The sequence below is a fragment of the Fundulus heteroclitus genome, chromosome 24 (genome assembly GCF_011125445.2).
Source record: "Fundulus heteroclitus isolate FHET01 chromosome 24, MU-UCD_Fhet_4.1, whole genome shotgun sequence".
Taxonomy (NCBI): Eukaryota; Metazoa; Chordata; class Actinopteri; order Cyprinodontiformes; family Fundulidae; genus Fundulus; species Fundulus heteroclitus.
This window is the reverse complement of record NC_046384.1, coordinates 8669822-8695660: the sequence shown is the minus strand read 5'-3', so window position 1 is coordinate 8695660 and position 25839 is coordinate 8669822. Positions and strand designations below refer to the sequence as shown.

At 41.1% G+C, this 25839-nt stretch overlaps 1 protein-coding gene across 2 annotated transcripts in view; it reads right to left on the bottom strand.

Annotated features, from left to right (window-relative positions):
• Positions 1-5534: 5534 nt before the first annotated feature.
• The window catches only part of LOC105918946 (activin receptor type-2A), a 61345-nt gene continuing 41040 nt past the window's right edge, over positions 5535-25839 (bottom strand). The window contains exons 5-10 of one of the 2 annotated variants that reach the window (XM_036127936.1): positions 21426-21449; positions 11136-11279; positions 10910-11053; positions 8485-8884; positions 8281-8411; positions 5535-7244 (exon numbers count right to left, since the gene is read on the bottom strand). In XM_036127936.1, the coding sequence (XP_035983829.1) occupies positions 7050-7244; positions 8281-8411; positions 8485-8884; positions 10910-11053; positions 11136-11279; positions 21426-21449 (1038 nt within the window). In that variant the 3' untranslated portion in view covers positions 5535-7049. The remainder of the gene's footprint in view (positions 7245-8280; positions 8412-8484; positions 8885-10909; positions 11054-11135; positions 11280-21425; positions 21450-25839) is intronic. The other variant, XM_036127937.1, reaches the window with a different exon arrangement.

Genomic DNA, 25839 nt, shown 5'->3' with positions numbered 1-25839 from the left:
CACCAGCCGCCATCTTGGTACTCCCTATTTCCCCCAGTAACTAGGGAATATGTGCGCTACAGCATCGAATAACGAGGATTTTCTCATGTTCAGGGGGAGCTTAAAACTTTTAAAATGTCAGATGCCATATAGTTTTATGTTATGTTCTAAAAATATCAAGTACTGAGAAAGTCATGTGCTGAAATATTTTGCATTTTATTCATTTAAATATATGTTTAACATTTATGAATATATAAATAATATACAAAAACATATATTTACATATGTGTATACATATATATATATACATACTTATATATACATATATATAATATGAATAATATGTAAAATATTTCATCACCTAATTTCCTAGTAGTTGATAGTGTTAGTACATCCACTGACTGTAGAATTACCTGTGAAACGTTTTCACTCAGCCAGAAAACTGCTTGTTGTTGCAACCAAATCCTGTGGGATTCTGTGAGAGTAGGGAGGAGCAAGATGGCGGCCAGTGACTTCAGTTTTTCGGTATAATCAGCACTCCAGTGTATTATATAGCTCAGTGTTTCAACCCCACAAAAAAATTCAAGGACTTTCAAGGACAAGGTTTTTTTTTTTTTTTTTGCTGTTTTCAAGAACTTTCAAGGGCCTTGAATTTATTTTTTTCAGATTCACAAACTTTCAAGGATTTCAAGGACCCGTGGGAACCCTGGAATTACGTCCAAATCTCCTGCAATTAAACTTTAAAAGAAAGAAAAGCGACTTGAGACAAAAAAGGACGAGAGTAAAAAAAGGTTCACAATCTAAAAACACATTTATTTACATCACGTGGATCACTTCAGCTGATTAAAACCATGGTCTGCTAACGTCGGCGGAGAGCGGCAGCGCTGATCCAGGATCAGTCCTTTCTCTGACGGTTCCCTCGCCGCTCCAACACTCCCAATCGTTCCTAACCATCCGGATATTCCATCTTCACATTGTTTTTGTCAGCACCATGAAATCGACAGTCACAGCTTTTTTCTTTTCTTTTTAAAAACAAAACAAAAACATAATCAACAATAAAACCAAAGCCGCCGAGGTTCAGGGTGGGCCTTCGTCGGGCGCCGTCAGGTTAGGGCAGACCTCAGATCAGCGCTGCCACCTCGATGGTGGACAAATGTAGGGGGGGGGGGGGGCAGCTGTAGTGTCTGTGTTTCTGTAGTCACCGAGGTTCAATGTTTCCTCTACGATCCGTACAGCTGGGGAGGAAAGGGGGGGTTAGCGCAGAAATCAAACAGGGTTCCTACACACCTTTCAGCTCCCAACCCAAATCTGTCGTTCTGGGAAAGCAATAATAATTTCTTTATTGACTGGGGATCCAAAATGTGCCGAATTATTAAGACATTTATCTAATTAACATTGGGGTAATTGGGCTTTGTTTTGTCAAGAAAACATTTTTTTTTTTTTATCTTTTTATACTGAGATAAGGAGAACTAGAGCTTGTTTTGTGGCTTTATGTCTTTTGTTGACATAACGCGTTAATTCTGTGATTTTCTGGAGAAACTGGGCGTTTATCTCAGGATAATGAAATCTAGTTAGCTTAGCAACGCAGATAGTGTGACGTTTAACCATAGTCCATCTAAAAAAATAAATACCTTTAGTTATTCACAAAACTACTTTTTTTTTTTAGTTCTTTCCACCTAAAATTATGAAATTTAGCTTATGGCTCCTTTAAGAAAAAGCATAGAACGCCCATATATATATATATATATCTTGAATTTTTGTTGTAATTGATCAATATTTCTATTTTATCAATGTTATAATTGTCCATCCCTAGTTGAGATAACAGTAACGACTTGGGGTTCATTCTTATCTCAAGACAATAAGACCTAAAGCTCGACTAATGAGTTAATTAGTCGACACGTGTGACGTGATCTGACGTCTAAATGCAGATGTTCCACAGATGTGGGAGAAAATTAGCGTCATAAAGACCAGGGAACCCAGCAGACGGGTCAGGTTAGGGTCTGAGCATCGTTTAAGAAAGAGATTGGCTGAACTAAATCAGAAGCACACTGCAAAAACGGAACTAAAAATAAGTAAAATGTTCTTAAAATGAGCGTATTTGTCCTTGATTTGAGCAGATAAATAAGATGATTTGCCAGTGGAGTTAGATTTTTGCACTTAAAATAGGAACAATTCATCTCCATAATCTTATTTCAAATCCAGTCTATCTAATTATCTTATTCTAGGGGTGAAAATACTCATTCTATTGGCAGATAATCGTATTTACCTGCTTAAATCAAGGACAAATACAGTAACTTTAAAAACATTTTACTTATTTTTAGATCAGTTTTTGCAGTGCAGCCAGGAGGCTTGTAGCAACTCTGGAGCAGCTGCAGAGGTCCACCGCTCAGGTGGTGGAATATTTTTAATTCTACCTAAAATAAGTAAATTTCTCTTGTACCTCCTTTAAGAAACAGCATAAAACGGGCACATATATTTTGATTTTTTGTTGACAATCATTGACATCGATCAATCTGATTTCCATTTTATCAACAGTAATGACAAATAAGAGCTAAAGCTTGACTTTTAATCATCTCATTGTGTCAAGACGGCAAAGACCAAAGTGTTTATTTCAGCCCTAAAATCATGACAGTAGTGCTAGAAAATGGGACAATTTTTTTTTCCACACAAGGTTACACCCCCCCCAAATATGTACATTTTAGAACTGTGTAGGAACCCTGTTAATACTTGTGGTAGATAATTGTAGTTTCACATTAGGAAGTATTGCAATGGCTCTTGGAGAACAAAAGCTAGGGTAACCAAACAGCCTCCCTGAGGACCTCCTCAGCTTGAACGTCGATTATTACCTTTTCATTTAATGGCGTCACAAACATAAGCGATTTTAAAAGAAAGTTTTCAGCGTAGTAACAGGGCAATCTTTTTTGTTGTTGTTTTTTTTTTTTTTGTACAAACAAAGTGAATGTAGAGGAAACACTGAAGTTCAACACTCACTTAGAAAGATTCAGCTCAAGAGTATATAGTCAAGAACGGGTAAGTTACGTCTGTACAGATCATAGACTGCTTAAAATAGTGGGAGGCAACAAGACACGAATGTTTTCACGGGGAGTTTATATGCACAGCGATGTGGGGGGGGGGGGGGGGGGGGGGGGGTGCCGTGGAAAACCGTAAAAGCCTGCACGCTCAGAGACCGTGTGACAGAACAAGCGGGACCTGAGGGGAAACCAAGCGTTGGTTTGGCTAAGAGGTGAACACAGACTGGAGGTTGTTTTTGCTAAATCCAAATTATTTCCTGCGACTCTTTAGTTGTTTTTTTGTTGGTGCATAAACGAATTGTGGCCAGACGTGTTGCTTTTACTGTTTTCTACAGGACGGGGGGGGGGGGGGGCACAATCACACGACACCAGCCGAACGCGAGGCCCTCTAGAGTTACACAGGGCCGGGCTCAAATCCATCAAAGTACACACTTTATATATTTATATATACTTATATAGAACCCAGGAGTCTGTAGAACATTCATTTTTGGTCGTTTTGTCCATGGACTGAATAGAAAGAAGCGTGTTACAGTTTATATCTATTGTCTTTTTTTTTTCTTCTTTTGAATTAATGAAAATATTTCCTGAATTAGAACCCACCCACAACCCCATGATAACAACAAAGAACTGCAAAAAAAAAATTTAAAATAAAATAAAGTGCCAACTCTTCATGACTTTTAAGAGTTTGCACCTGAGCTCTGATCCCCGAAACCTCAGACCAGAAAAACGAAAAAACAAAAAACAAAAAAAAATAAATACGACATATCAATATGCAAGGTCACGGATAAAAAAAAAAAAAAAAAACGAACAAACGAAAAAGGGTAAAAATTAAAATGCTACTATAGGTATGTGTGTGTATTGAAAGCCACTCCTGCAGCAGATCCTACGGAGGCGTAGGGTAAAGTTTGCGGCACTGGTTGCATATAAACTGGCTAGAACTTAGAGGAGCATAGTACTGAATCCCTGAATGGTGTTTATCAGCTGGGGTCGGTTTCCTCATCGCGCTTTAAGCTCATCCTATTTTTTTTTATTTTTAAAAAGTGGTCAAATATCCCAAATTGGCTCAAATACTGCTAGACTTTTTGCATTTGAGGACACACAATACTGGCATTGTTCTGAGTTACGGCGGTGAAAATGAGGAAACTTCTTCCTAACCTGGATTTGCGCCGATGGGAGGCGTTCTGTTAGCTTCTCCTTCCTTACAGGTTTTTGGTTCGTTTGCCACTCTTCTACCCCAAAAAGAAATCCCTGCGAGTGAGGTAGTGCTGCTGGAGGTCGCTCTCCTTTTCGTTCCCAGGCGCTTCTCCTCCCTGACCTTTGACCCAAAGCTGCGCGTGGACGGGCAGCAGAATGGAAGCGTCGGATGCTGTTCTCGTGCTACAGTGCGCAAATAAGGTGATGGCTTCGACTTCCTTCAGGTTTGCTGTGTTGTTGTTGTTGTTTAAACATCCCAAACTCACCGTCTCACTTCTTTTTTTTAAGTTTCCCTTTAAAAAAAATAAAATAAAATAAGAACCTTTTTGATTTTTACAGTGGAAGCTTTCAGAAACTCAAGCATAAATCTAATTCATTTTGGGCTTTTGAGTCTGAGATTGTCATTTCAAGCAATTGAAGTTGTTTGAATATGTCGGCATTTTGCTACGGAAGAGGATTAGGGCCATTCAAAATCTACTTAATTCTGACTTTTTCCTCAGAATTCTGAGATTAAAATCAGAATTCTGACTTTTTTCTCAGAATTTTGACTTCTTTTTCTCAGAATTCTGACTTTAATCTCAGAATTCTGAAAAAAAAAATCTGAATTCTGACTTTTTTCTCAGAATTTTGACTTCTTTTTCTCAGAATTCTGACTTTAATCTCAGAATTCTGATTTTAATCTCAGAATTCTGACTTTAATCTCAGAATTCTGAAAAAAAAAAAATCAGAAATCTGACTTTTTTCTCAGAATGTTGACTTTTTCTCAGAATTCTGACTTTAATCTCAGAATTCTGACTTTAATCTCAGAATTCTGAAAAAAAAAATCTGAATTCTGACTTTTTTCTCAGAATTTTGACTTCTTTTTCTCAGAATTCTGACTTTAATCTCAGAATTCTGATTTTAATCTCAGAATTCTGACTTTAATCTCAGAATTCTGAAAAAAAAAAAAAAATCAGAAATCTGACTTTTTTCTCAGAATTTTGACTTTTCTTTTTCTCAGAATTCTGACTTTAATCCCAGAATTCTGAGAAAAAAAGTCAGAATTGGGTAAAAAAAAATTTTTGAGTGGCCCTAATCCTCCTCCGTATTTTGCCAACATGTGGAACAAAAAAGGACTTTAACTTTTTAGATAAAAGGGAAATTATCTAAAGCAGCTTCTCAGAAACTCCATTAAAACCTTCTGAATGTGACAACAGCGCCCCCTGCTGTTTTGCTCTGCGCCTGCAGTCAGTAGTGAGACGATTAGTGTTAATAAACTAAAAAAAAAAACTTGATGTAAGTGAAGTTTATTTTTAATATTAATGGCTTGACTGCAGGCATTGATTTAAATTGTTAATATTATATAGTTGAAAAACATATATGTGTATATATAACCAACCAATTAAGAGCCAAACGGAGCAGACAAACCTCTGCCTAAATGTTAGCCAGGGTGTATTTTTCTATTTATTTAGCGTCATCTCAAGGCACTTTGATTCAAATCATGCAGACCGATTGGTCAAAAAGGTTCATTTTGTTCCCGTTTTAGCGAATAAGTTTTAAATAACTCAAAAGCCCAAAATTAAACTGACGCCGACGAGTTGGTGGAAACTGTGTGTGGCTCTTTTTCTCCCTGATCCATCTGAAGCGCCACCCTGAACCTCTGAGAGAAGTTTCCTCATGTTTCACTCCTGCCGTTTTAGCTTTTATTTTCCCCGCGGGGGAAAACCGCCCCGCAGCTTGAGGAGAGACTGCAGGTTATGCCGGCACCAGTGTTCAACGTCCCCTCAAGAACAAAAAAAAAAAACAAAAAAAAAAACGTCTTGTACATCCGTTTGGCCTGACATCGACGAGAGTAACTAATACAGACAGGTAGAAATGGCACCAGGATGGAGGAGGGAGCCCCCCGCCTCGGCTCGCTGCCGCCGCGGGTTAGGGCAAGGGAAAGCGTCGAGGAGGGGAACCGGAGATCGGTGTGGCGAGTAGCAAAGATTCCTGAGGTGCGTGGAGAAGAGAGCAGAGGCTCCGAATAGAGCGCCGAAAAACAACAACCGAGCAACGAAAAGGTGCGAGCGAGCGAACCCGAAGCGAGACGTTGGGGCCGCGGGAGTCCAATACTTTCTGGAGATTATTTCAGGAGAAAAAAAATAACAAAAAAACAACAAAAACACAACAGATATCCACGCTAATCACAAAGAAATCAACTTCATGGATCTAGCAACGAGCCCAGGCCGGCGGCGTTGTGGGGGGGCGGGGCGTGAGGGGTCCAAACTGTGAGCGAAGACGGCGTCCGCCTGAACTGAGGTATAGCTGGCTGAAGGAGGTTTATGGTTTGAAAATGGACCCCCCCCCTTTCTCCCCCCCACCTCCGTGATTCACTATGTACAGCAGCATTACACTATAAACATTCAGAAGCCGTTGCTTTGTTGGCAGAACCGTTGATGCGTCCTCAACAGGAAACGCAGAAGAAGAAGAAGAACAGCAAACGCTTCAGGAGCCGCCAGCTCGTCTCTTTTTTTTCTACATTTATTCTCTTAATGTTTTTGTTTTGTCTTTATAAACACAAAAATGCGCTGAGTTCGGCGAAATTCCTCCGCGTGTGGATATATATATATATATATATAAAAAAAACATACATGATGTTTTTCGTTCTCTCCCCGAAGCGTCATCGTCCTCACCCCGAAAAAAAAAAAAAAACATTAAAATCTTCAGGCACACGTATCAAAATGAGGTGGATCTCGACTCGATGCGGTGAGGAACCAATAAGAGGAGAGAAAAAAAAAAAAAAAAGGAGGAGGGCAGGGGAGGCAGGGGGGCCAACCAACCAGGGCCGGGCGTCTGCTTCCCCCCTCCGGGTCGACCGGCACATCATAAGCTGGACTCCTTGGGCGGGAGGTCAAGGTTCGTCACCATGGTGACCACGGTGACGATCTCCTCGGGGCCGACGGCGGGCGCCTGGCGCTGCATCTGGCCGATGCGCTCCTCCACGCAGCCGGCGGACAGGCGGGCCTCGGCCTCGTGGTCCCAGCAGTCCTCGATGGTTTCGCACAGCATGGCCAGACCCTGATTGGACAATCAACAACAGGTGGGACACCGTCAGGAAATCTGTTGGATATTTTAAACCTTTTTTCAGAAATAAAACACTGAAAATTGATCAGCTCCTTTCCTTTCAGGGCAGCAAACTTTCTCTAGATGTTGGGTTTTTAATTAGGGAAAAATTATTAGACAAGTTGAAACCTTCTTTCAATTGAAAATATTAATTCGATTCAATTTTATTTTATTCATATAGCGCCAATTCATGAAACATGTCATCTAAAGGCACTTTACAAAGTCATATTCAATCAGATTATACAGATTGGGTCAGATTATAGTATTTATCTTTTAATTAATACACTTTTTATATTCTCTTTCTCTTTGGTGCACAAACTCTGCTGTATTTCACCAATTTTAACAAACAAATAAAAACAAACGTTTTCAGAGAAAGACCCAAATCCTGTTCTTAGTGCTGAGATTAGACAAATTAATAAATAAATACATAAATTTAAAAAAAAAACGTCAATTTCCAAGAGAGTATAAAACCTGAATGACCAAATTTCAGTTTTGGATCTATTTGCATATTCCCTTGAAGAGAGAATATGATGAGAGATCTACAGCTGAGGTGGGAGACTCTGTCCACAGGACAACAGAAAGTCATATATTAAACAAATCTGGCAAAAAGGAAGCAATTTATTAAAGATATCGTAAAAAGTCTCGTTTAAAGTTTGCCACCAAGTCTCAACATGTGCAGAACTGATAGAGACAAACCCCAAAGCGACTCGCAGCTGTAATTGCAGCAAAAGGCGGCGCTGAATAGTTTTGCACGCCAAATTTTTCTGCTTTTTAATTTGTTAAAGTTTGAAATATGCAATAAATTTTGTGATAGTGTCCCACTTGTTGTTGATTCCTCACAAAAAAATTACAGTTTATATCTTTACCTTTGAAGCCTGAAATGTGGCAACAGCAGCTATCCGCCCTTTCCAGCCACACTTTTTCCCTCCACTCAACTTTCTCTACACTAAATATTGTGAAACGGCTGAGGAGATGCCTCCAAAATGCTCACCGTGTGTTTCTGCCAGCAGTCCCGCAGGCAGGGCCGCAGCTTCTTGTGGACCACCACCTCCTGCATGTCCTCCAGAGACGGGTGCTGGCCCACCTCCTCCTCGAATGGCAGCATGTACTCGTCCACGGGGCCTGTCAACGACAACAAAAGTCAGAAGCAGCTTCTCGCTGTCGTCGCCGTCCCCCGCCGAGGCGTCGCGCTCACCGTCCGCGGCGGTGCACCGGGCCGCCAGCTCCCAGAGGACCAGGCCGAAGGCGTACATGTCGATCCGCAGGAAGGAGTCGCGCTGGAAGTTGATGGCGCCCTCCAGGACTTCGGGGGCCATGTAGCGGCGGGTTCCGACCTGTCCGTGCGTGTCTCCGGCTGATTTGCCGGCCTCAAACTTGAGCGCCAGGCCGAAGTCGGCGATGCAGGCGGTCAGGTTGTTCTTCAGCAGCACGTTCTTGCTCTTGATGTCCCGGTGCGCCACCGACGGCTTGTGTCCGTCCTTGTGTCCCGGGATGTCCTCATGCAGGTAGGCCAGGCCGCGGGCCGCCGTCTGGGCGATGTGGCACAGCTCGCTCCAGGACACGATGTTGGCCTTCAGGTAGTCCGTCAGGGAGCCCTGCAGGGAGACGGACGCAGCGTTTAGAGAGCTTTGGGCGGGTCAGAACAGCCAGAAATGCTGAAAACACAAAGTTCTGCTCAGTCTGACGACGGGGAGACGCCCCACACTGCAAAAACGGGACTAAAAATAAGTGAAATATTCTTAAAATTTGTGTATCTGTCCTTGATTTGAGCAGGTAAATAGGATGATTTGCCAACAGAATAAGATTTTTGCACTTAAAATAGGAACAATTCATCTCCATCATCTTATTTCAAGTGTTAAATATCTAATTATCTTATTTTAGGTGTCAAAATACTCATTCCATTGGCAGATAATCTTATTTACCTGCTCAAATCAAGGACAAAAACACCATGTTTAAGAACATTTTGCTTATTTTTAGAACCGTTTTTGCAGTGCAAGATCAGCCTCTGTGGGTCAATATGTCTCCAACCAGCTTTTACACTGCAAAAACGGATCTAAAAATAAGTAAAATGTTCTTAAAATTAGTGTTTTTGTCCTAGATTTGAGCAGGTAAATAATATTATCTGCCAATGGAATGAGTATGTTGACCCCTAAAGTAAGATAAATAGATATACTGCACTTGAAAAAAGATAATGGAGATGAATTGTTCCTATTTTACAACCAAAAATCGTATTCTTTTGGCAGATCATCTTATTTACCTGCTCGAATCTAGGAAAAATACACTAATTTTAAGAATATTTCACTTATTTTTAGCTCCGTCTTTGCAGTGTAAAAAATAAAAGTAAAGCAAATATCTGCAAAATCGCAGCTCTTATTCTGAGAAAACCGTTTCTGTTGAGTTTCCACCTACATTCAAATACATAAATTAGCTTTAAGCTTTTCTTCTAAATATATAGAACGGTTTCAGTTTATTTCCTACTTTATTTGATCAAATAAAAATGAAAAAAAGTAGATTAAGGTAATTTAAAGGTAATATATTTAAGAAGAAAGTTCAAAATAATGGAAGCGAATAATAATTAATGAGATAAAAAGCTAAATGTCACAAATAAGATAAAAATGAAATAGATTTAGCCAATAAAAGCACTAAAATAAAACAATATAGAATAAAATGGATAGTAATAAATGTCAAAATAACAAGAAATAGGTATGTTTTAAGGACTAGAAAAAACGAAAATAAGTAAAATTTAAATTGTCCCAGCAGGTTAAGTTTGCTTATTATTAATGTGGTTAAAATTTTCTTTTAAAAAAAAAATGATATTAAGATTTAATTGAATAAAAAGAAACTAATTAATGTTTGGCAGCGTCTCCTTGTTTACTTCGATTGAAGCCGCTACTAATTAAATAAAATGTAAGTTATTGTTTTATTAACATGAATGATAACGAAATATGGGTATTTTTAAAAATCTAATTTAAATTATTCTCTTAGAAACAACATTATGTGTTACTCTGAGCTGAGGCGGACTGTAGAAGTAAAAATAGGAAAAATACTAACAGGTTTTAGACTACTGTCTAAATTAAGACTTTTATTTCCTGGATAAATACAAGATAAAATAAATAAAATGACCATGAATCAGAAAGAAAACAGATGCAGGTCAGTAAAGGGAATATATGCAGCTGTATAAATTTATAAAACTGCTAATTTGTGGCAGAAAAACAAGAATAAATGATTTTATCTTTCATCACAGACCGCTGCAGGTGCCGGTGGTGACCACTAGAGGGCAGGTCGCCCCCACAGAACAGCCGATCAGCTTAGCCTGAGGGTGAAGATCTACCCGTTTATGTTCTCTTCTTCTAACGTGTTTGATTACGCTCCCCTCTAATTAATCTGTCGTCTCCTCCTTTGAACCCGCTCTTTAATATCCGCGTTTTGATTGAGAGAGGAGACTCAAAGCAAGCCTCGGCACGCAGGCCAAGACCGCACAAAGCCGCTCGGATGCGTCGGATACCGAGGTGTGAATCAGCCCTGAGGCTTCAATCCTTTCTTCCTGCGAGCCTCTGCAGACCCATAACGAGCTAAATTCAAGGGTCAATGAGGCTGAGATGCAGGCGGGAAGGACGCACCTTGTCGTGGTAGGCGGTGATGAGCCACAGCTCCAGATCCAGGTTGTTGTTCCTCTTCTCCACGCCGATGAACTGCAGGATGTTGTCGTGCTTCATGCCGCACACGCTGTAGATCTCGTACTCGTTCTGCCAGGAGAGCTTGTCCTGAAAGAAGAAGAAGAAGGGGTCAGCTCGGCTCTCAGACCTACCCGCCCCCCCCCCCACTACGCCCCGCGGCGAGCGCTACCTGGATGGGGAAGATCTTCACGGCCACGTAGTCGCTCAGCAGCTGGGCCTTCCACACGCAGCCGAAGCGCCCCCTGGCTTTCAGCTCGATGAGCTGCAGCGGTTTCTGGCCCAGGACCGGGGAAGGAGGCGACGGTCCGGGATCCTGCGGAGAAACAGAGGACGGGATGTTAGCCTGGACTTTAACGGCATCACCACTCAGAAATCTCCTCCTCCGTTCACTCCCCGCCTCCTCGTCTCATTTTTATTTTTATTTTAATTCTGCAAATCGTGAGCAACCCGCCTCCCTGCCTTACAGGTGCTTTACGGTTTATCTAGATGTGCGTCTTGATCCTGGATATTCACGTATTTTTTGGTATATCCAAAAGTTGTGGCTGTCCAGAAAAACAAAGCAGTGGCCCTACAGGCTGCCGCTTTAAAACCTAAATCTATTAATTCAAACTTCCTGACTTAACTAAAATCAAATTAAGCATTCCTGAACGACGACATGTTTAGCTCGTTAAATCTCCCTATTTTATCCGGACCAAACAGGATCTTGGGCTTGTTTTCATGTAACAATGGCTTCATTATATCAAGATAACACGAATGTGAGTGAATTATAGCACCATATTTTTATCAGTAGGATGAGATAACAGGACCTAGAGCTCAATTTGTTGTGATATTAGCTTAGTCTTCGCCAAATAACCAGATTTCCACTTAATTTAGCCATGATGATATTTCTAAATTGTCAAAATGTAAAAATAACAATAGCTTGAGCTTGTTTTGGATGAGAGGTCAGTTTGATCGGCTAAAAAGTAACCAGACTTCGAGTTACTGTTGTCATAGTAGAAGTTTTATTACCTAGTTATCTCGACATAAGAACTAATAGTCATTTAGCAGTGGTTTCAATATCTCAAGACAAGGCTTGAAGCTTATTTTCATGCAGGGTTTCAGCTACATGTAACTGATCATGGTGCGCCGCTACGGAAAAATAAAAGCATGTTAAATTCAGTAATATTCACCCTATATTATGTGTAGCCTATATTTGTGCACTTATGCTAACCATGATCCATGTTTGAAATAAATTTATTTATTAATATGATACAATAAAATGTACTTTATTTGAAAAAAAAGCACCGCCTGCTCCTTCCTGTCTGGCTGCGAAGCTAGCTAGCGGCTACTGCGCTGCTTCCAGGAGGGAAGACGTCTCATTTAGTGTCTTTGTTGCTACATTTAGCGTCTTTGTTGCTACACTTAGCGTCCTTGTTGCTACATTTAGCGTCTTTGTTGCTACATTTAGCGTCTTTGTTGCTACATTTAGCGTCCTTGTTGCTACATTTAGCGTCCTTGTTGCTACATTTAGCGTCTTTGTTGCTACATTTAGCGTCCTTGTTGCTACATTTAGCGTCCTTGTTGCTACATTTAGCGTCTTTGTTGCTACATTTAGCGTCTTTGTTGCTACATTTAGCGTCTTTGTTGCTACATTTAGCGTCTTTGTTGCTACATTTAGCGTCTTTGTTGCTACATTTAGCGTCCTTGTTGCTACATTTAGCGTCTTTGTTGCTACATTTAGCGTCCTTGTTGCTACATTTAGCGTCTTTGTTGCTACATTTAGCGTCTTTGTTGCTACATTTAGCGTCTTTGTTGCTACATTTAGCGTCCTTGTTGCTACATTTAGCGTCCTTGTTGCTACATTTAGCGTCTTTGTTGCTACATTTAGCGTCTTTGTTGCTACATTTAGCGTCTTTGTTGCTACATTTAGCGTCCTTGTTGCTACATTTAGCGTCCTTGTTGCTACATTTAGCGTCTTTGTTGCTACATTTAGCGTCTTTGTTGCTGCATTTAGCGTCTTTGTTGCTACATTTAGCGTCTTTGTTGCTACATTTAGCGTCTTTGTTGCTACATTTAGCGTCCTTGTTGCTACATTTAGCGTCCTTGTTGCTACATTTAGCGTCTTTGTTGCTACATTTAGCGTCTTTGTTGCTACATTTAGCGTCTTTGTTGTTACATTTAGCGTCCTTGTTGCTACATTTAGCGTCCTTGTTGCTACATTTAGCATCTTTTCAGATCCTTCTAGTAGTTTTCTTTCAAAAAGCGCCTTTTTTTTGTTTAACGGCTACTTTACAGAAAGCATTGCTCTTTCTGAAGTCACTGTATTGATTCCCTCAGCGAAGTCTCACAGGCACGCAACAGCTGCTGCCTCGTCACGTAAATATAGTTTTTAAATTATTATTTGTATTGTCTTTGCACTAAAATAATCCCCTAAATTTGATTCACACCGAGCTTCAATCACTTATTCACCTCGTTCCCTTCCTGTGTACCTCTGTGTTCTTGGTACATTTCTTAATGTGGTTTTGTGCAGTCTGGATTCAGGTAATGTATTAAAATTCCTAAATCATTTTGTAAAGGTAATTTTTTTAGTTCCAGACACATTTATTCACTATTTTTAATAACTTTTCTGTCTTGCCAAAAGCTCTCCTACAGCCTGGGGTCACAAATGTATGAACAAATATGCATATTAGACGATGACGTGAAGTTATTTAGATGTGATATCAGTTCTGTTAACACGAGATAAGACCTCAAGATAATTTTCCATCATATATGTGTTTGAATAACTAGAGATAACAAGACCGTAGATTGTTTTGTCACGATGACGGTTCATCGTCTTGTTCTCCTCAAATAGTCTTGTGAACTCATTTTGACATCCGTTCCTTATTTCATTAACTCGACAAAGATATTTTCATTTTCCAAGCGATAATAAGACCTATTCAATGCTTGCCATGGTCTTCACCATGTTTTGTGAGAGCTACACTGAGGGTTCAACTTTTACAGAGCAAGACAACCGGTAACTTTTTTCACTACAATCACCTCGACAAAGAATTTTGTCTCAGAAAATAACAAAACAAGTCAAATTCTAAACTAAATGTTTGGCCCTTCCTGCTGTAACATTGGTCTGAAAATGACTCCATTTCGTAAGGACTTTATTGCATTCTGGAAAACGGAAAAACATTTGTTTCATTCAGATTTGGGAGCATGTTTTACGCTTTTCAAGGCCGCTTGGGAACCCTGCATGAATTGGACGTTCTCTGGACCTCTAACGGAGCTGGGAGGTTTTTCCAGGAGCCCTACAATCAATCCCTCGGCGTAGTTTTCCAGACCTCTGCCTGACCTCGCCTCTTCCAGCTGACTGCCATTTAATTACATTACAAACAGAGGAAACGGCTGCATGAAAACACTTCATTATCTCCGACAGCCAGCCCCTTGCTTGGTGTGCGTCACACGTTTTAATTCTCAGAGTTACGGGGGGAGCCAAGAGCGTCCCAGATTTGCTCTTTCAAGCACAAATCATTTCACTTTTCACGTGAAACCTCTCCAAATGCATCCTCAAGTAACCCCAGTTGGTTTCCACCTGGTGAAACCGAAAATAGTTGAGTTGTCTTAAGGAACTCAGGATGCCCCGTGCACCAGGGGGAAACTGTCAGTAGGGGTACGCGGTATTCACATTTTTACTGGGGATAAACAGGTGCGGGTAGAAATAAAAACACTTCTGGGTGTCTAGATGAGGTTCAAGAACCCATTATTGGCTTTTATTTGGTAGTTTGAGGACAAAATGTTACATTTTATCTATGAAAACAACAAGGAGACCAATACTGGCACTTAGGACGTGGTTGGAGTTGTACCTGTATGTACACTGCTCCTAAACTTTAGAAGAACACTTTGAAAACTGGTCAGATCTCAATTGGAAACAGGTCCTGCTGGATATCCACCCGGATAAGGAACGGGCAACGCGTCAGGTACACAAGACGCCTCATCACTGAGCTCCCGGACAGGCTGAGGTGTTGGATGACTTTTGCCACATCAGGCTGGGCATTACCCTACACCAGGAGGAACCCAGGACCCAGTGCACCAATGAAGGGTCTAAGGATTTCATCCTGGTGCCAGCCGAGCTCCACGGTGCCGGGCAGAGAGCACCGGGCTTACTGGAGGACGCTGGGACCTCAGAACAAACTCATGAAGTCTGTTTCTGATGGCTTAATCAGAGACGATAAGGCCAGTCGCCTGCTGGAGGTCACTTTGTAGGGTTCTGGCAGAACCCATCCTGGTCCTCCCTGCATAAAGGAGCAGATACCGGTCCTGCTGATGGGTTAAGGACCTCTGACGGCCCGGTCCAGCTCTCCTGGAGTCTCCTCCAGGACCCAGAGACGGTGCTGGGAGACCCAGCAAGCCTTCTGGCTGCTATAGATGAGCCATCCTGTGCTTCCTCTGCAGGGTCCAGGTATGGCCTGGTGGTACCAGCAGTGACTCGGACCCTGGTCTGATGCTAAACACCCCGTCTACTACTGAACCGACCAGATCAGTGATCCAAAAGTTTAACTTAGCTCATTTTATACTCTGCAAAAAAAAGCTGGCCCTTATACTGAATCTTAAATACATATAAGGGGGACAGTCAGGGGACAGCAACTGTCGACCAGCTAAAAAACATCTGGCTTGATTTTCTGTGCAGCAACAATTAGTGATACTCAGAGGCCTGCTGGTGTTGATGTCTTTAAAATCTGGAGGTTTCTCCTTCATGTTAAAGGGGAGTTTTCCTCTCCACTGTCGCTTCATGCATGCTCACACTGCAAAAACATAACTAAAAATAAGTGAAAATTTCTTGAAATGAGTTGATTTGCCTTTGATTTGAACTGGTAAATAGGATAATCTGCCAATGGAATAAGATTTATGCACTTAAAATAGGAAAAACTCATCTTCATTATCTTATTTCAAGTGCATTATATTTAACTATCTTATTCTAGGGGTAAAATTACTCATTTCATTGGCAGATAAGATTATTTACCTGCTCAAATCAAGGACAAATACACTAATTTCAAGAAAATTTCACCTATTTTTAGTTCAGTTTTTGCAGTGCAGTATGAGGGATTGCTGCAAAGCCATCAACAATGCAGACGACTGTCCACTGTGGCTCTACGCTCTTTCAGGAGGAGTGAATGCTGCTTGGAGAGACTTGATGCAACCTGCTGGGTTTCCTTAGAGAGGAAACTTTCTCACCAACCTGGAGGATTTGATTGAATTTGACTTTATAAACTGCCTTGAGATGACATGTGTTGTAAAAATACAGTTTAATTGATAAAAACAAGCTTAAAATCAATGGGTGTGGGTGAGCTGTGCACTGGTCGCTGTAGGATCTGAGACGATATGTAAAGAGAAAGTTTAACGCACAACAGACTGTTTAAAAGTCTGCGTGTCACTGAATATAAGAAAGAAAACACACACACACACACACACACACACACACACAGGGGGCATTGTGTCCGACTTCCTGCATGCGTCCCGTGTTCACGCTAATACCATCGGGACAAAAAGCGTTCACGACCCAAAGTAGGTTAAACACAGCTGGTGATCGGGATTAGGCTGATCACTTTCACATGTGACTCTGCAGAGGACGACGCCGGAGCAGAGACGAGAAAGCGTGAGGAAGAGGAGGAGGAGGAGGAAGGGGGGTTTGAGAGAGAAGCATGCGGCGCTGGAGTCACATTTCCACAGGGATAAAAGGTGGAGGGAGAAAGACGAGCACATGACTGACGGCCTTTGATGCAACCAGAGACGCTGCTGTAAAAATCTCAGCTTGAACTCCTCGCCTCTGTAAGAATAAGAAAAAAAAAAACGGGAGGGTGTTCGTGTTTTCACTTGAACCGGAGCAACTTTCTAACACCCCCCCGAGGCTTCGTCGGGATCCGCTCAGAGACAGAGACGATATATCAGGCCGGCACGCCTGTCAAGCCCCGTCTGTTTTCCTCTCCTGCCATAAAAGGGAAACCCGTTTCACGTCCAGATCCACGCCAAAAGGAGACGATACGGCGTGTCCTGACAAGATGGCAAACGTGCAGGAGCGTATATCGCTTCGATTTTTATCAAGCGGAAACTTTTACAGTTTGTCGTGAACTTTGAATAAAATACGCCGTAGTGGCTGGGGGAATAAAAACAAAAAACAAAAACCATGAGCAGGAAGAAAAGGATGAAACCGTAAAGACAAAACGGAGAAATTCTTGTTTTTATGGAGAAGGGCCGGCGGGGAGGGGGGGAGCGAGGCTCAGCCGAGGGCTTGAATGTTTATTTAAGCTAGCAGAGAGCTGTGAGGCAGACCTGCTGTCTGCATGGCGCTTTCACACCAAACACAGGCCAGACCGGGGTGAAAATGACCCAGCGGGCCGCGCAGGTCGGGTTTCACAGCAGCCCGCGCGGTCCCACGCTCCAAACTATAAAAAAAACGTCCTCCCAGACATGCTATACGGACCAAAATAAGGACCGCCGCATCGCTCTACAGGTTCCCTTGATCTGAAACGTCTTAATAGCATGAAGTTTGCCAGCTTTGCACTGCAAAAACGGAACTAAAAATAAGTCAAATTTTCTTGAAATTAGTGTATATGTCCTTGTTTTGAGCACGTAAATAAGATGATCTGCCAATGGAATGAGTATTTTGACCCCTAAAATAAGATAATTAGATATTTTACCCTCTAAAGAAGATGATGGAGCACTGCAAAAAAGAAACTAAAAGTAAGTAAAATGTTCTTAAAATTAGTATATTTTTCCTTGATTTGAGCATGTAAATAAGACTATTTGCCAGTGGGATGAGTATATTTTACCCCTAAAATAAGATAATCAGATACCCTGCACTTGAAATAAGATGATGGAGATGAATTGTTCTTATTTTAAGTGCATAAATCTTATTCCATTGGCAAATAGTCTTACATACCTGCTTAAATCAAGGAAAAATACACTCATCTCAAGAAATTCTTACCTACTTTTAGTTTCTGTTTTGCAGTGAGATGAGTGGTTCCCATTTTAAGTGCAAAAATCTCATTCAATTGGCAAATCATCTTATTTACGTGCTCAAAACAAGGACATATACACTAATTTCAAGAAAATTTGACTTATTTTTAGTTCCATTTTTGCAGTGTGACTGGTTTTACACTGCAAAAAGGAAACTAAAAGTGAAATTTTCCTTGATTTGAGCAGCTAAATAAGAGTATTTGCCAATGGAATAAGATTTTTGCACTTAAAATAATAATTCATCTCCATCATCTTATTTCAAGTGCAGGATGTCTAATTATCGTATTTTAGTGGTAAAAATGCTTTTTCCATTGGCAAATAGTCTTATTTAGCTGCTCAAATCAAGGATAAATACACTAATTTCAAGAAAATTTTACTTACTTTTAGTTCCCTACGGTGTTTTCATCCAGATGGGTTTGCCTGATGTGGGGGACGGCCACATTTTTCTCACAATGCAAACTAAACCTGACTACAGCTCCAGGTTTTGGAGCACAGCCTTCATTTAGCTATGAAATATCTTCCCCTTTTTGGACATTAAGATATGTTTTGGGATGATATGTGGGACCATTATGATGTCTTAGAAAACCCAGAGTGACCTCCAACGTATTCCTCCAACTTAAGTGGACCAGAGGACACAGAAACCGCTGGGTAATCAACTAATTTTTGTTAAATAAAGTTGTCTAAGTCGAAGTCTAAAACCTTCACTTTAAATTTACACAATATGATTTTAGGCCATGAATGATCTTTCAAAAAATTAATTCCTTGAGTTTTTTTTGTTTTATGTTTCCAAACCAGCCAACGTGACAAAGTGAAACTATGATTTTTTTGGACAGCTGACGTGTAGCACCACTGCTGTAGGACCTGTCTGACGGTACGAAGTAGGCACAAAGATCTCAAACAGAGAGGCATCTACGGAAAGGAATAGGGAAGAGCCAAGTGTTTGACGTCTAAGAGGAAAGTTGCACTTATATTCCTGTATTTTATTGCTTTATTTTAACACCATGGCTATTAAATTGCACTGTCCCCTTTCAAATAAATACATTTTGGGGCTCTGGTGAACCGGTTTATCCAGAAAAAGGGTCCTAAAATCCAGCGTCTGCTGGCCGTGAAGACGTCGGCGGAGTCTGTTCTGATGGGGGAACACGGGCCGCTCGTTAAAGAGAAACGCTTAATTGACCAGCTAGTTATCCCCCGACAGAATTGGTATCGCTAGTTTTGGGATCCGACGGCATGAATGCGTCCCTTTTTCACTTGTTTATTTCATCTGGTGCCCTGATTGCTTCAACATACCGAGAACGTTTGCCTGATACAAATATGACGACGATCACGACTATTTACACTGGATTATTATAAAAAATAATGCTTAATTCAGCACGTTCTCAACAAGTAAACGTCTTTATGGTCATTTTCAGACGTCCTACAAAAACACAATTTGCTTTGATTGTCGCAAATCACCAAAAGTCTGCTGGAAACAGAAATCCACCTTCCTGCGTCAATCACTGAAAACAGAAGCTGGTTTATTCTAAGAAAAAGCATTTTTGTTGCTGGATAGACGCCATGAATGGATAGACGCAGATCCCTAAAGTAATAAAATTAGAATTGAATAAAGCTCAAAAAATATTCTAAACTCTGGAAGATGTAGATTTTAAAGAGTTTTCGTTCAATCAAGAGGTAGGAAAGAAGAAAGGAAGGTAGCCTTCAGAATATAACCACTTATAAAGATACATGACGGAGAGAGAGAGAGAGAGGTAGACGGATAAATAGGAGAAAGGTTAAGGCAGACAGAAGATGGCTGCTCATATAAAGCTGTATTCTGTGGTATTAATGGAAAGCTGGACAGAAATTTCAAGGGGAAACGCTGTAAACAATCAACAAATCCAACCCCAGTCTGGGTTGGAGTCCCGTCGTTTGCACTGAACAGCTCAATCTTAATTTGTAAGGCTGATCCGTGGCGCTTTAATTCACACAACGGACAAATTCAGCTTGAAATCAGCCTAATCCGCCCCATTCAGAGCCCTCCAGGGTAGGAATCAGGTCCATTTGGACTTTTCTTTTTACCCCCTAGTAACAGGAGCTTTGATTCGAGAGGAGAGCGCCTCAGCGAAGGAACCGAGACCGGACAGGTTTAGAAGAATAGACGAGAAGAGGAACCTCCTGTCAATGGATATTGGTCAAGGCTTGGTACTCATGGACTCCCTCAGTGCCATCTTTAAAAGAAATAACCTTTTTTTTTCTTCTTTTTTTCTTTTCCTTTTTTCTTCTTGTTTTTTTTCCTTTTTGGAATTGTCTTGGGGGGGCAGGTTTTGGGTGCTTGGTTTTTCCTTTTTCTTGTTTGCCTTTTGTTCTTTTTGGTTTTCCTGTTTCTCTATGGGTCCTGTTTTTCTTTTTTTCCTTTTTTTCTCTTTTTTTTCTTTTTTTCTTCTTTTTTTCTTTTTTTCCTTTTTTTTCTCTTTTTTTTCCCTTTTTTTTTTCTTCTTTTTTTCCTCAAAACAAAAAGGAAAAAAAATATACCCTTTCTTTACTTGATAATCCAAACCCTGGGTTGGGTAAGTGCTGCTGGAGAGCTCCTTGAGTTTCCATAACAAGCTGGGTTATAATAATTTGTCAGTCAGCACAAGCGCCACCAGGAGAACTTCCCCTTAATCGAGTGCAACCAATGAGATGTGAGGAGCAGTAATGACCCGTGGAGGTGCTAAAACTGCACCATTAAGCCCGATGGAGAATTCCTGAGCCGTCGCTGGAATCCGAGGAGCTGCGCTTCTGGGCTACTGCCTCTCCTTCGCCTCCCCCCCAAGCACCAAGGGTCCGTCTTTCGGGGCTGGAGGCGCGGGTCACCGGATCGGTGTCCGGTCGCAGGGCGCCAAGGCCGTGGCAGGGCGCGGATTACACGCAGTCAGCAGACCGCAGGAAACAGGAAAACAGAAACTGCTGCTTCGCGCCGTTCTTCCCAACCGTTAACCGTCTCCCATGGCCGGGTCGGGTTGCATGGGCCCCCCCATCCCCCCCAAGAAAACGACTCCTTAATCGGCCACTTTGGGGTTTTAATGCTGACGAGGATGCAGAAATAAACCAAAAAACATCTACGCTGATTCACAGGCTCATTCAGTGGAGGCTCCGTTTCTCTTTGCTCTCGCGCTTAATGACCGGTCCAGATACGAAAACGTCTTACTTGCCCTCTGAGATGTCTCGTTTTACTGCAGAAGAAGCTAAAAAATAAATAAAAAAATCCCTAAAACTGGGTCACATGACAAACGGCACAAGTAAAATGATAGAAAAAAAGAACGAGGGGCTGCATTCAAAGCCGTGTAGGCTGCTTTCATGCATGCACAGACGCAAACAAAAGACATCCATTCATGCAATTAATCCAGGCAGGGGTTGGGGTGGGGGGGTGGAGGGGGGGCCGGAGTGAGCAAGTCAAACAAAACGGTGGTGCAGGACTGAGGTGGAGCGGTCAGGACCTTAACAATTAAACGGCTCTTACCTCCACCATAATGTGAAAGGCGTGCTTGTTGGGAGAGGAGCACAAGAAAGCAAAGGAGAGAGATTACCGCCGCGTTTCTGTCAGTCGCTGGGTGAGGCGGCGGCGTTGCTTCGGATTGGGCGACACGCCAAGGGGGGGTCAGGTTTAGCAACTGAAAGCTAGCCTGGATGAGCGGCGGGAACCCAACGAGCGTAAAAAGCATTTTAGGGCACCATCAAGCACACATAGCTGGAGTATAGAGTTAAAAAAAAAAGGCTTCAGCCCTCATGATTTTAACCCAAAGGATGGTGTAAGTGGTAAGTGGACCCAAACCAATGCCTACATATGATCCAGTGGCACCAATCAACTGTGTGATTTAATCCCAGTGTGAATAGTCCATAAATCACTTGGAGGACAAAGCTAATTAAGGTGTTCTGGGTCAGATGAGGCCAGAAAGGTGACAGCCCTCAAGGTGAAACATGGTGGTGGCAGCATCATGCTGCGGGGCTGGGCAGAACATCTTATCAAAAATTTAAAAAGGGCCAGTCCTCTCTGAGATGAGGGGGGGAGGAAGCTTTCCCTGTGTTGGTCCTACGGGCTGGTCGATATAGAAAAAAACAACATATTCATAAGATAATTATCAACAAAGTCAAATATATATATTTTAAATGCAGCTCTGGTCATTTTATGCTGTTGCTTAGCGGTTTTATTTTTAGATACAGAACTCACAAACACTGAATTCAAACTCAACCCTTTATTCAACCAACTTTTTACCAAAACTAAAAGTTTTTAAAAACGAAAAAAAAAAAAGAACACGTGCTCTCTGAACTCTTTGAAGGGGGCGGGGCTTGGTTCCTGGGTCTGCGTTGTGATTGGTTGGGAGGATGTAATGACTGTAATATTAACCTACATGGCTATAATGTAAAAGGAAGGAAAACGGTTGTTCTATTGAACTTTTTATTTACTTTTTTTCTATCATCGATTTACGTCCAGCCCTAGTTGGTCCCTCTTGTGCACCTTTGCTCTCAAAGTCCCTTCAGGCATCTGGAGTTTTGGTTTCCCCGGCGTCTGCCTCGGTGCTCTGGGGGTCTTTGGCTCCTCACAACCACTACTGAGTATTTTTCTCATGGATAAACCTCACATACACAACCACACTCTCATTAACACCTACAGGTGCTTGGATCCAGGTACTTACAGACTCACATCTATACAGAAAACCCCTAAAATTATCTTCAGCTGTCCTTTTATACATTTCATATTAATATTACTGTGTATTCTTCAGTGATGGTATCAACGCTTTGGTTGTTTGTACCTGTAAAACTTTATCAGCTGGTTTTTCTGTTCTTTTTATATCTCTCTTTGCAGGTGTAGAAGCAGACTCAGAGGATGTTATATAGCTCTCTCCTTTTTCACTCCTGTAATCTTTCACCTTTTCTCCCTTTTAGCATTTTTGTCTCATCCTTTTTCTCTTCTACATTTCCATTTCTCCGTCCATTGAACATGAAACAGTCAGAATAAAATCTGATAAAGCTTCTTGCATTTATAAATCAAGCGGAGCACTATGGGGAAAGCAGTAATGCTCCACTGGTGAAAGTAAAATCTGTTGGGGTCCTTTTGGCATTAAGACAATAATTCTTAAATCTAAGCTGCCAGACAGGACGCAAAAAATAATAAATAAAAATAAAAAAGGGCCAGTTTTTCATAAATAAGAGCAACCCTTCTGCTACAAATCGACCAGGTCTGGTTTATATTCATGTATCAGAATGGCCTAGTCAAAGTCCAGACGCTTCCCATCCATTTTGACAGAGTTTGCGAAGCAGATTGGGCCAAAAAAACAAAAACAAAAAAAAGCTCTGCATCTTAGACACCAAATCTGGTAGAGACATTAAAATAACGTGTTTTCAAAAACAACAGAAATCACAGGGAGCCGAATAAAGGTCCAGGGCATTTTTAAGGAATAAAACCCTGCATTAAAATTATGTTCTGCTTTGTGTTGGTATATCACATAAGATCTCAATAAAAGTAACCGGTATGGCACGTTAAGGCAATACAAATGAATATAAATGAACGATATTTGGCTCATTTATCCACAGAATGTCTAGTTTCTGTGCAAGAAAAGCAGCAATATCCGTCTGACGGCCGACGGGAAGGCTAAAGATTCCTGAAGAGATTAATAGGCCGGCGTGGGAATAAAAGCACCCCAACAAAAAGAAATAGATGCATTAGTGTGTGTCTGAAGGGCCACTGGCTCACAAGTGAATAAATAAATAGGACCAATGGAGTCAAATCGCAGCTCAGACGCCTAAAATCTCCTAAATAAGGATTGGTTTAGCAAGGCCCCCACCAGCCAAATCAGATCAGACCAGTTGCAGGATAAAGATTCTGGTCAGGGATGATTGTTAGGACGAGGAAAAACTAAGATGAGACTTGTGTTTGATGGCTGAAGGCCTGAGCAGCTCGGTTGTACTCAGACACAATCTATCCCAGTTTGTCTCCACTCGGCACCGAGGCGTGAATTGTGGAGGTTTGGTGGCAAAAATCCGTTTCCTGGTGGAGCAAAATCTAAAAATCAAGATCTTGTTGAGGCCTGCAAAGGCTTATAAACAAAATGCGTTTCTCTCTGGTGTTGCAATGCGATAAATCAGCCTCCGTCTTTATTAAGTCCACCTCCAGCCTGGCCTGCCTCGTGTAAATTTCACAGATATCAAACTGCAAAAAGGGAACTAAAAATAAGTAAACATTTCTTGAAATTAGTGTATTTTTCCTTGATTTGAGCAGGTATACAAGACTATTTGCCAATAGAATGAGATTTTTGCAGTTAAAATAGGAACAATGCATCTCTAAAATAACAATTAGACATCTTGCACTTGAAATAAGACGATGGAGATGAATTGTTCCTATTTTAAGTGCAAAAATCTTATTCCATTGGCAAATAGTCTTATTTATCTGCTCTAATCAAGGGCAAATACATTCATTTCAAGAAAATTTTACTTACTTTTAGTTCTGTTTTTGCAGTGAGATTAGGAGCTCCGTTATATTTTTCTCTACAGCCAAACAGGAAGTCAGAGCGACGCTTCTGAACCTCATCTTAACTCTACTGGTCGGATGGAGCGCAGAAAGAAAACATAACAGCACTAAAACGTCTGATCTACTCAGAAGGGTGTTAACGGTAACACGAAATCTCTTGAAGAAGACAACGCCAACTTGTGTTTTTCTGTGCCAAAGCAGAAGAGAAGGAAAAGGAGATTATTCAAAGCATTCCACACCGAAGCAATGCAAACATTTCTGGGAATGGGAGTCTTTTAAAGCTGTAAAAGGTTTCAGGTACCGACGACGTAGCCAGCTGGGAACTGCAAGTGGTGGATGTATGGAAAGCCATATGGGTCACAATTCAGCACAACACCTTGGTCAGATGTTGGTTAACCTTTTACATAAAATACTTCCCGATTCAAATCAAACCGTGTTTTGACAATTTAGACATTTTTAAAATGTACTTTCAATCCCCAAAAAAATGTTAAGTGGATAGAAATCGAGTGATAGTCGTCACAAATGTGACAATAAAAACCATAATCAAGAATTTAAATGGTATTGCGACCTCAGATTTGACAAAAGCATAACCTAACTTCATATAATTGTGACACAAAAAATATATAAAACGATTTAAAAAAAAAAAAAAAAAAAAAAACAGTGCCAAAAAGCATGAATCTAACTCCAGGTGGACGAAAATCATCATAAAACAGACACAAAATAACAATTTAGTCAATCCGATACTACGGTTACGTTCACACTGCAGGTCTTGATGCTGAACTATGATTTTTGTGGGAGGGGTGGCTGTTCATGCTACTATTAAATGTAACCGCCGTCATCGGTTCAAAAACACAAGGCGACCCACACACGCGGATAACAGTAGGACACATCACAGAGCAGTGAGTCGTTTTCAGAAATAATGGCGGATATAATTGTTTCGAAAAGTGTTCAATAAAGTTTCATTTAAGAAAACAACTAAAAAAAAAATAAAATAACACAGCAAGCATCTCTCCTTGTTATTAGAAAGCTGTTGAGCAATGGGAGCCGACAATATTAAGACCACATCATAGCAGCAAGACGAAGTAAGGTAAGAAGGAAGCAGTATAGCTATTAACAACGGTCGTTTATAGAGCGCTAGCTGCTGCTAGTCAGGACAGTGACGCGAAAGATGGATGAAATGCGACACGACCATTTAGACAGCGCTTTAAAAGAAATATCCGACACCTATTCGATTTTGTATCACATATGGAAGTGGCACAGATGTGTGTCTTTTTTATTTAATGAAAAAGATCGGAACTGGGCCGTTCACAGTGCCATGAAAAAGACAGATGTGGGCTAAAAAAGATCGGATTTGAATCGATTTTCTCCTGCAGTGTGAACAAAGCCGAAATGACTTTCAAAGAAAACA